Genomic DNA, 10,855 nt, shown 5'->3' on the forward strand with positions numbered 1-10,855 from the left:
GGCTGCAGCAAAAATAAAAATATCAGATGGTGTGAAATTAGAACATTAACGGATTTATCTTGACATACCTTGAAGTGTTGCGTTATATACGTATATCAGAGCTCAGCTGATGAGATGCATCTTAAATTAGCAAGTCCGTCTCGTATGTACCTAACAAACGCGCGCGCGCGCACACACCCCATGCACGCGCAGGAAAACAAGGAAAAAGGAAATGCAGGAAATACGATTATGCTAAAGCTTTAGCGTATGTGGAATAACCGCGAGAACCATTCTGACACCTAACAGTAATTAACACATTTTAAAATTCCCTTTTAAATCAACCTACAGTCAACATAACGCAACTCTTCATGCTGGATTCTCTTTTTGTGGTTGCCTTATAAAACGTATAAATTAAAAGGCAGGGCATAATGATCAGGAAGGTGTTAACAGCAGTCTCATGGCTGTAAAGGTAAGGACAGATGTTGTTTATATTGCTTTGGAAAAGAAGCAGTTCAATGAACTCTCTAGTCTCATACGGTAAGGACAACAACTCACTATGTCAGGCAATAATTGGAAAAGCGATATTTCCTCCAACTGGGATCTGAATATTCTTGATCTTAAGTCATTTGTATCCGTTTATAATAAATACATTTGTATTTGTGTATTATTTTGTGGAGCCACTATTTAACCTGTGCAGTATGCAGATGGTAGTTTGTATTGGTCTAATAACAGTACAAGCTAACTAGAATGGGGACAGCATTTTGGAAATTTTGCAGTATTGGGTTCTTGTTTTCTCGCTATCTGGCAGCTTATCACCAGCATGCAGTTGTTTCAGATCTGGAAATCTTAATAACTGCTATTTGGTCTTTTCTGCCTTCGTGCCTATGTTCTTATTAGACAACATTGTGAGTTGTTTGCAATGTCATTTTTGCACTCATTCATATGTCAGAATAGCCCTGTATTGTTCAAATTGTTAATAGAATAGCAGATAATAAGTTAATAGAATAGGAGATGGAGCCCCCATGCTTTAATAACTGCATGATAGGCAGGCATTAAATTTAGGATGCTTATCTTTTCCTGCCAGGGACAAAAGTAATCTTCTCCAACTTGGTCCCCTCCTGGTATTTTGGGACTGCAGCTCCTGGAATCTCAGCCAGCATAGCCAAAAGGAATAGTAGGGTTATATTTGGAGAGTTTCGGTTTACAACCAAGTGAACTAGAAAAATAGAAAAAGTGTTACCTTTTTGCCTGTTATGCAAAGTCAGAAGAGGAAGAGGTAGCGGCAATTCTACACTTGTTTATTATTGTTTATTAGAGTGAGAGATCTACAAAGATATTATCTGCTTAACATTAATTAACAGGAGGTTATTCTACAGACTAATATCAGACAAATGTGTTGGTTTCTATTTATCAAATGTGATTACTCCACACACAAGTACCAGATACAATTAATACAAAAAGTGAACAATATCTCTTTAAAAGAATGTCCAGGGAAAAACTGTCCCTCCTATAGCTTGTATCTCATTTGCTAATTTGATCCACAGTGCAGGAAGGATTGGTACTGGGAGCTGTCATTCTCAACTAATCTCTTCCCTTTTTCCAGGTCCAATTGTACCGGCTTCTGTTGATTAAATACAAGTTGGAAGGCAGGTTCATTTAGCCAAGGAGGGAGTGAAATCATGCAGCCTTTGGACTCAGAGAGAGCTTTAATTAAGGTCAGCCACTGTGACAAAGACATTTTTGGTTCCTTTGTTCCTGAGAACTGCCCATTGTGCGGGCAGAGGCTGATTTACAGAAGTCTGGAAGACGCGCCTGTCAGTATCCCTAGCCCATTTGTTAATGGACACCGAGAAAGATGTTCTTTTTTACTGAAGCCCACTACAGGAACATTTCTAAGGTATGGCTTTTGTAATTCCATAGTTGGAAACAAAGCACATAGAAACTGCCTTCCATCATTACTGAACATAAGACGAGCACCAACTTAGACGAGGTGGACTTTATGCATCTGATTACTGGGGAGCTTTTTTATCAATTAGTAGCTTTTTAGAAATAATTATTCTTGCCAATCAAACAACATTTGTATCTAATTGTATTTGAACAGTAATTTAATGGCATTATGTTGTATCCAGCCTATTTTTTAAACATTTAAAATAAATGAAAAAAATGTCTAACATTTAATGTCTTTTTCCGAAATGAAACATATTAAATGTCTTTTCAGAGATTATGATGGAGATTCTGACCTTCATGTTGGAATAACCAATACTGATGGTAAGGAAAATGTATAATTAACCTTTTAAATATCTAGTCTCAGTGCATTGTAAGTATATACTGTAAAGGACAGACAATTTGTATTTTCTATCCTGCAGAGTAGTTTGGCTGTTGCTGATAGCAGTATGAAATGGCCACAATGAAGCAGTGTCACCTAGTGGGATCTAGGAAAAGTGCCATCTCTGTCATAGTGCCTGCCTTACGGAACACTCTCCCTAGAGATTTGATGGCCCCAACCCTGCTGGCCTTGTGGAAGGCCATAAAGACCTGGCTTTCCCCCCAGGCACTGTAGTCAGGATGTTTAGTGAAGCTTGGCATATGTGTGCTTGTTATGTTGGTAAGGACATTTTTACAGTGGCCTCATGTAGTTGTTTTTGATTATGTATTGTGGAGAAAGTCTATGTGGTTGCTAAGAGTCAACACTGACTTGATGGCACATAATCATTACGTTTTTATCTTCTGTTCACTGACCAAAATTCCATTGATCAGATGGGTGCCCATACAAACTTGTTAAATAAATAAATACGTGCTCTATCTCCAGCTAGGAGGAGTATTTTCAAAGTCACAACACAGGAAGAGAAAATAATAACTAATAAATAATATTAGTGAAAATTCACTAATAAGTAATATTAGTGAAAATAGTTCACTAATAAACTATGAACTTCTGGCGCTCCTACTATCCCCTTCTAACTCTGATATCTCTCGCTTCTAGTGGAAGCAGCAAACTGCTTCCCTTCAGTGTACGGTTCATTATTGGGCAGGAGGTCTCCAGGCAAGTGCAGTTTTTCTGGTTTCTCCCTGAAGCATTTTCCAGTTAGGGCCCATGTAGCTCACTGTTTATCAGCAAGCAATTAAATAATAATTTCTAAAAGTTAGTTGGATTCTAGGGATGTCATGGGTTGTGGGCATGTGAACTGGGATGCTGGTAGTGATGAAAATCAGAACTGAAGTGAGTCTGGCTGCATACCCCAGCCCTCTTTTCAAAGGGTCCAGTAACCTACCCCGCTGAGAAAGAAGTGGGGAGGCAGCATGCCTTGGGGCTGAATGTACTCAGAGGTAACTGGGAAGCCCCTGATAAGATCACCCTTCTGTGCCTCATGCCAAGTAAATTATCGAGCCCTTGGGGAAGATGAAGACTGGGGTGGGTTTGAAAGCACAATGTTTTTGAAACTATTAAATTCAAATATTTGCTGAATCCCAAACCTTTGCAAAAGTTCAGTTTTGATCATTTGTAAGGGCTAGGATGCTTTTTGGTCAAGGAACAGTTGGATGCTTGCACACCCGTGCTGACAACATGGCAATTAAGATGGTTCTCTGCTCTTCTGTTCTTCAGGCCTCTGGCTACTTTCTACAGATAGGATGCAGAGGCATTGGCTGCTTCTTGGAGTGTTAATCCTACTCTTTTGCTTTTCTTTCTCTCACTATTTATTGACAGCATGAGTATCTGTTCCGTAGCAAACATTTCTGGGCCCTTCTCATTCTCACTTTTCAAACTATTTTGCTTTCCTTCTATAATCTTTTTCTCTTTACCTCAAGTCTATACAACAATCCCAATTAAAGAAAGAGGTTTCCTACTGAACATAGGCTTTATATACATGTAGATTTAGCCTACTCACTAAAATTTCACCAGTCCTTTCATTTGCTGATAGTTATGTTGAATAACATGACAGTCTTTCAGGCTTGCCTTGCAAATTTGGCATGTTTACAATAAATAAGCTATTGCCTGCAAGCCTGCCCTCATCCTACATCATGTAGGATCAGAGTAGACATTGTGCACATAAGGGTGCAGCTTGTAGAAGGGCAGGCTTGCAGGACAAGCCTGAAAGATTTAGTCATTCAAAATGGGAAGATGGATAAAAGATGGCAAACTCTGAAAGGTTATTTCATGTTTAAAAAGCAAATTTAGTATTCAGACAGTCTGTTTCTATTACCAGAATAATTCTTCCATTGTTCAAAATGATAATATTTTAGTGCTTTTGAGACACCAAAAGCTTAGACAATTGGATGGTGAGAAAGCCACATTTGGTAAATACTGTTTGTCTCACTATTCCACACTAGATTCTTACAACCAGGATTTTCAGACCACAGCTTCAGTACAACATGTCTGTAAAGGAAGTGAAAATATTACAAGAACTAGTCACTCATGTGTGATAATCAGGCCTTCCACATTACCATTATGTACACAGCAATTTTGCCTTTCTGATTGCATCTCTTGCTGTATCTATAGGTTTGGTGTACAATTACAATGAAACTGGTATTACCGTAGCTGAATATGGATGGGAACAATGTGTGAGCATTCCACTCATGCAGCCTGATATGTATGGGCTCCTTAAACAATGGGATACTTACCTAGAACAATTTTCAGCAGCAGAAATTTGGCTTCCACACAGGTACGCAATTCAAACTGGTATTTGTGACTTGTAAAGATAGCAAAACTGTTATGTTAAATTTTTGGACTTTGCTTAGGTTATGAGTAACAGATGAATCTGATGCAATCATTTGGAGAGAATAAACCTCTTCAGAACCTTTGTCTTCATTAACCTATTTCAAGAAATCGAGGTAGTCCTCAGTTAATGACTGCCTCATTCAGCAACCATTCAAACATACGACAGCACTGAAAAAGGTGCACATTTACGATGGTCGCAGTGTCCCATGGTCATGTGATCACCATTTGCAACCTTCTCCGCTGGCTTCTGACAAGCAAAGTCAATGGGGAAGTCAGCAATAAGTTGCAAGTTGCAGTCATGTGACATTGTGCTTAACGACTGCAGGTGATTCACTTAACGACTGCAGTGGAACTGACTTAAGTTGGGAGTGGTCACGTGATGCTTCACTCAACAACTGCATCATTTCGTGATGGAGTTCCTGGTCCCAATTGTGGTCATTAAGTGAGGACTACCTCTATTTAATTAGATTAACAAAAGTGTTCTAAATAAATAGATTGCAATTAAGCCAGCCATGATAAAGCTTGGAGAAACTGTTGATAGTACTACAGCAAAAAGCAGTTCCAGTATTCCAAAATTTTTCTATGTTTTAGAAATATAGGCTTCAATTATCATTAGGTCAAATAAGGTAACCACCTCAGGCAGTAGATGCTACCTGTTTGTTTGCCGAGATTTCTTCATTCTTCCAGTCCAATCACTTAAATTCTTCTCTGGCCATGAAGTGAGTGGGATGCAAAGGGATGTAGGGTCTCCATCCATTCAAGTCTTTTCTCCCTATGGCTTAGGACAGGAAAGGAAAACTAGCTTGGGAAGCAAACTGGAAGGATCTTTTCAAAATATTTATTTATTTATCAAATTTGTCACCACCAATCTCCTCCCACCAGAGGGACTCTGGGTGGTTTACACAAAAATAGTCAATTAAAACAATAAATATAAAACAATACAATATATAGAAATATAAACAGCATTAATAAATAACTATAAAAATAGCAGTAAAAATGAAGTCCAGGTGGCAAGACCTAACACAGTCCATGTACATGAGGAGCGCTCTAGGGTGCCAGCCATCCCCAAGTGGAGCTACTCCTTTCTCTGCCCCAAGCAAGACGGCAGAGCAAAATCTTCAGGTTCCTCTGGAAGGTCAGGAGCAATGGGGCCAACCTCACCTCCGGGGGCAGCGTGTTCCACAGGGTGGGGGCCACTGCAGAGAAGGCCCGCTTCCTGGACCCTGCCAAACGGAATTCTCTTGTAGACAGGGCCCGCCACATACCGTCTCTGTATGATTGGGTGGGAAGGGTTGATATAGAGGGGAAGAGGCGGTTCCTCAGGTAGCCTGGCCCCATGCCATGTAGGGCTTTAAAGGAGATAACCAACACCTTAAATTGGACCCCGAAGCAGACTGGTACATAGTGCAGCTTGCATGGTAGAGGTGTTATGTGTGCCGATCTAGGGGTACCAAAAATAACCCATGTGGCTGTGTTCTGGACCAGCTGAAGCTTCTGGATACTCTTCAAGGGTAGCCCCATGTAGAGCGCGTTGCAGTATATGTGAGAGATAACAAGGGCGTGAGTGACCGTTCGGAGGGCTTCCCGATCCAGGAAAGTGTGCAACTGGCACACAACACGAAGCTGTGTAAAGGCCCTCCTGGCCACGGCTGCCACCTGCTCTTCGAGCAGGAGCCATGAGTCCAGGAGGACCCCCAAGTTACGCACCAGGTCTGTCTGGGTCACTGCAACCCCATCCAGAACCAAAGATGACAAAGTCCTGGTTACAGAAGAGCCATTAACCCACAGCCACCCTGTCTTACTGGGGTTCAGCTGAAGCCTGTTGTTCCCCAGCCAGACCCCTACAGCCCCCAGGCACTGAGAGAGGGCAGTCACAGCATCACTTACCGGGGATGGAGATATACAATTGAGTATCATCAGCATATTGATGATACTGCATCCCATGGTGACGGATGATCTTACCCAGCGGTTTCATGTAGATGTTGAAAAGGAGCGGAGAGAGAACTGAACCCTGCGGCACCCCACAAAGGAGGGGCCGAGGGTCAGACCTCTTGCTCCCAATCACTGATTGGGACTGGCCCTGAAGGAAGGAGGTGAACCAGCGCAAGACCATGTCCCCAACTCCCTGAGCCGCCCCAAAAGGATACCACAGTCAATGGTATCAAAAGCCACTGAGAGGTCAAGAAGAGCCAGTATGGATGCACTCCCTCCATTCCGCTTCCGCCAGAGATCATCCATAAGTGTGACCAATGCTGTTTCTGTCCCATATCTGGGCCTGAAACCTGACTGAAAGGGATCCAGGTAATCAGTTTTCTCCAGAACCCTCTGGAACTGTAAAGCCACCACTTTCTCAACCACTTTTCCCAAGAAGGAGAGGTGGGAGACTGGATGAAAGTTGTCCAGAACATAGGGTCCAGAGATGGTTTCTTGAGGAGGGGGTGCACCAATGCCTCTTTAAAGGCAGCCGGGAACACCCCATCTCTCAAGGATGTATTAACCATCTCCTGGATCCAACCACATTGCCACCTCCTGAGCTGCTTTTACCAGCCAGGAGGAGCACAGGTCTAGGTGACAAGTGGTGGCATTTACTGTCCATAGCATCCTGTCCACTTCCTCAGGTCCAACAGCATCAAACTGTTCCCAGATAACTAGGTAAGAGCGCTCCCTTGGTATCTCCCCAGACGATGCCTCATGCTTAGCGTCTAACTTGGGAGTGGATCCGAGTGATTTTATCCTGCAGATGCTCAGCAAATTCCTCTGCACAGCCCTGCAGGTGGGTTACCAAGCCCACCTTCCCCAAAAGAGATCGAGTAATTTTAAACAGGGCTGTTGGGCAGCATTCTGCGGACGCAATAACAGTGGAGAAATATTGATGCTTTGCTGCTCTTAACACCACAAGGTAGGCGTTAGTAGCGGCCCTAGCTTGTGTTCGGTCGGATTCGGTCGTCTTCCTCCAGCGGTGCTCTAGGCTTCTCTTGACCCTCTTCAGAACCCTCAGCTCCTCCGTAAACCGCAGGGAGTGTCAGGTTCGATGGGGCAAGAGCGGCCACACAGGCGCGATCTTGTCCAAGGCCCCAGGTGCCTCTCTATTCCAGGCATGCAGCAGATCCTCGGGTATAACCCCCAGCTCCCCCTGAAACCTCATTGGGTCCATCAGTCGCCCAGGGCGTTCCAATCAAATGGGTTCTGCCTCCCTGTGGAGGGGGGTGGCATAGGAGAATCTCAAGGTCACCAGGGCGTGATCTGACCATGACAAAGGGGAAAGATATAACTCTCCCCTCAGATCACATTGCCACTGCTCTGACAAGAAAACCAAGTCCAGGATGAGGCCACTGTCTTGAGTTGGGTCCCAAATAGTCTGAACCAGGCCCATGGCTGCCATGGTAGCCATGAACTCCTGAGCCACCTCCGAGGCACGCCCCAGGGACGGCAGGTTGAAGTCAGCCAACACTATAAGCCTAGGGAACTCCACCGCCAACCCTGAGATGGCCTCCAGCAGCTCAAGTAGGGAGGTTGCTACGCAGCAGGAAGGCTGGTACAGCAGCAACAATCCCAACTCTTCTCAGGAACCCAACTTGAAGAACAGGGTCTCACAGCCAGCCACTAGTGGAGCAGTGCCCTTAAGGCCTCTAGAGACTTTTGGATGACAACAGCCACCCCTCCTCCCCTTCCCTGGGGTCTCGGCTGGTGCCATACTGTAAATCCGGCTAGGCACATTTCTGAAAGGGGCACCCCACCTTTAGGGCCCAGCCAGGTCTTGGTGATACATGCCTCCTCTTCAGTGATCAAATCACATATGAGTGGGGCTTTGTTGTTAACTGAGCTGGCATTGAGGAGCAGCAGTTGGAGACCAGGGTCCCTAAGAATCTGCTGACGAGGGCCTGGGTCTGAGCACAGAGGGCTGGAACATGCCACCAGTAACAAACACCGGGGGCGTCCTCCCTGAAGATGGCCCACCCTCTGGCTCCCACCATAGCGTCCCTTGCTCGTCACCACCTCAATGGTGTGACCTGCCCTACAGCCCCCCGAGACTCCTAATCCATTAGCCCCCATTCCTGGACCTCTGGAGTCCCTGGTTCGAAATAGGGCTCCCTCCACGCATTCATACATCCTTACACACCCTCAATCGCCCACAGGGCGATGGTAGACCCTCTGGCACACCAGCTCTCGCTCTCTGCACCATCAGAGCCTGACCATCACCCACCCATTCACTATGCCCCCCTTGACCTCTCTTACTGGTTGCGGGGGGACACTCATCGACTCCTCACTCACCCCGTCTCTCTCGGGTGAGTGCTCTTTCCTACAAACACATGCTCCCAGACTCCCCGCCCCCCTTGTCTCTCACCCCCGGGAGAGAGTCCTTCACTCACCCTGGAGGGACCCCAACAACTTTCTGCCGTCCGAGAGCCGGTTGGGAGGGGATGGCCAGGTTCTTACTTCCAAACCCCCCACTCACCACCACCAAGGCCTGCCAGACTGAGGCCTGCTGTTTCACCTCGGTCCCTGTATTAATACAGTCCGTGGTGCTGCTCCTCTTCCTCGTCCCCGCCACTTCATTCGGGGGAATCTCACTCTAGTGGGGAGGGACCAAAGCCACCCTGGCTTATAACCTCTCCCAACCCAAGTTCCAATTTTTTAAAAAAATTGGAATCTGGTCCATTTTCTGAGTAAATGTGAGCTCCCTGACAATCGCAGAATTTTGTATGAAACTTTCATTCTATAAAAATAGCGTGTGAAAAAAATAATAATTGGAAGATATTTTGCTATAATCTGAGGAAGTACATGACTACATGACCTTCAAATGAGAAGAACCTTGGTGGCTACCATGGGTATTGAAAAATGTCAGTCTTTTGATTTGAAGAAAACTGTAAACAGATTTGCTTTTTATCACAATAGGCGTATTGAGCTTTAAGGATAATATAAACTAAGAACATAAACACACTTCAAAAATGATTTGGACTTTGTCTAAGTGCAGCACCTTCCTACAATCAAGCAATCTGAATTTTTTCAGCCTTCCATGCAAGAAGCTACTAAGCTCACACTTCTTTTGAATAATGTTCAAAGGGTGCACAGCACTAGTAAATAAAGTATTGTAAAATCGTTGTATGACAATGTTCTTTGCCACACTTTTTCTTATTTCTGTATCTGTCCTATTTATAAGGCTGCCCACTTGCTAGGCAACTCTGCTTCTGCACACTAGTTACTTCCCTTTAAATTATTCCTATTCTAGCTGAGCATGATAAAAATATACAACTAAAAACCAGTGCCTGGCTTGCTTTTTTCCTCTCCATTATTTAGACTGAATAACAGGGTCTTGGGATGTCTTTTTTGAGAGCAGGATAAATACATTAAATAAGTACTGTAAGATTTGTTTGCAATTCTATTCTCATTGAGACAATGTGATGTATAGTAAATGTACCAGAAGTTAATAAAATATTTGTTTGTTACACAGGAACTTTGTTTTTGTTACTCTGAGGCTCATTTCTCTTTATCTATTTAATAGGTATGAAGAATGTTTCCATAATTGTTACACTTATGCACTGACATTTATTAATTGTGTGCTGAATGCCCAAAAACAACAGCAAATGAATAAAAATGAATTTACAGAGAAGTTTGTAATTCCACGAACAAGAAAAGCTTCCAGATATATCACTATCTACAAGGAAATGTGCAAGAATGGATTTTATGTTGTTGACCATCGTGCTCAAAAAGGCAGTCCTTTTACAAATGCCATTTGACTCCAGAATGAAGCACTTATTGACAGTAAATAAAACTAAAACCATCAGGTTAAGACATAACATGTTGTTCCTATCCTGTTGTAAGGAAAATGGGAAACGTAATCAACATACTTAATTGGATGGGAATCCAAGAGGAATCAGTGAGAACAATGTCCTCTTATCCATAAAACTGCAGAGACTGAAACACAATATAATCTTTCTATTAAGCTCTTTCTGTCTAAATGACGATTCTTAGCATTACCTTAATAGACATTGAGATGGACCCTAAGAATGTATGAACAGAAAAAAAAATCTATTCATGGATGGGATCAACAAACAAGAGCGGATCCTCCTTTCTGTTAGAAATGGAAGGCAATTTTTAGTAATTCCTCTTTCTCTACTATATAGGAAACACACTGTAAAATCTCTCCTTTTTCTGTGGGAA

The 10,855-nt window shown here is 43.4% G+C and overlaps 1 protein-coding gene across 1 annotated transcript; it reads left to right on the forward strand.

Annotated features, from left to right (window-relative positions):
• The first annotated feature begins 1,601 nt into the window (after window positions 1-1,601).
• MKRN2OS (MKRN2 opposite strand) lies at window positions 1,602-10,491 on the forward strand. Its single transcript, XM_063291839.1, has 4 exons — window positions 1,602-1,876; window positions 2,198-2,247; window positions 4,475-4,637; window positions 10,197-10,491. The coding sequence occupies exons 1-4, from the start codon at window positions 1,659-1,661 to the stop codon at window positions 10,429-10,431; spliced, it is 666 nt and encodes a 221-aa protein (XP_063147909.1). The 5' UTR covers window positions 1,602-1,658; the 3' UTR covers window positions 10,432-10,491.
• The last annotated feature ends 364 nt before the right edge of the window (window positions 10,492-10,855 follow it).

Source organism: Candoia aspera, chromosome 2 (genome assembly GCF_035149785.1).
Source record: "Candoia aspera isolate rCanAsp1 chromosome 2, rCanAsp1.hap2, whole genome shotgun sequence".
In the NCBI taxonomy this organism is placed as follows: domain Eukaryota; kingdom Metazoa; phylum Chordata; class Lepidosauria; order Squamata; family Boidae; genus Candoia; species Candoia aspera.

Excerpts from the sequence above, each read along its gene's own strand:
- MKRN2OS (XM_063291839.1), top strand. The coding sequence starts at position 1,659 with ATGCAGCCTTTGGACTCAGAGAGAGCTTTAATTAAGGTCAGCCACTGT. Across the intron at positions 1,877-2,197 it reads ACTACAGGAACATTTCTAAG|AGATTATGATGGAGATTCTG; the intron begins GTATGGCTTTTG and ends ATGTCTTTTCAG. Across the intron at positions 4,638-10,196 it reads GAAATTTGGCTTCCACACAG|GTATGAAGAATGTTTCCATA; the intron begins GTACGCAATTCA and ends TCTATTTAATAG.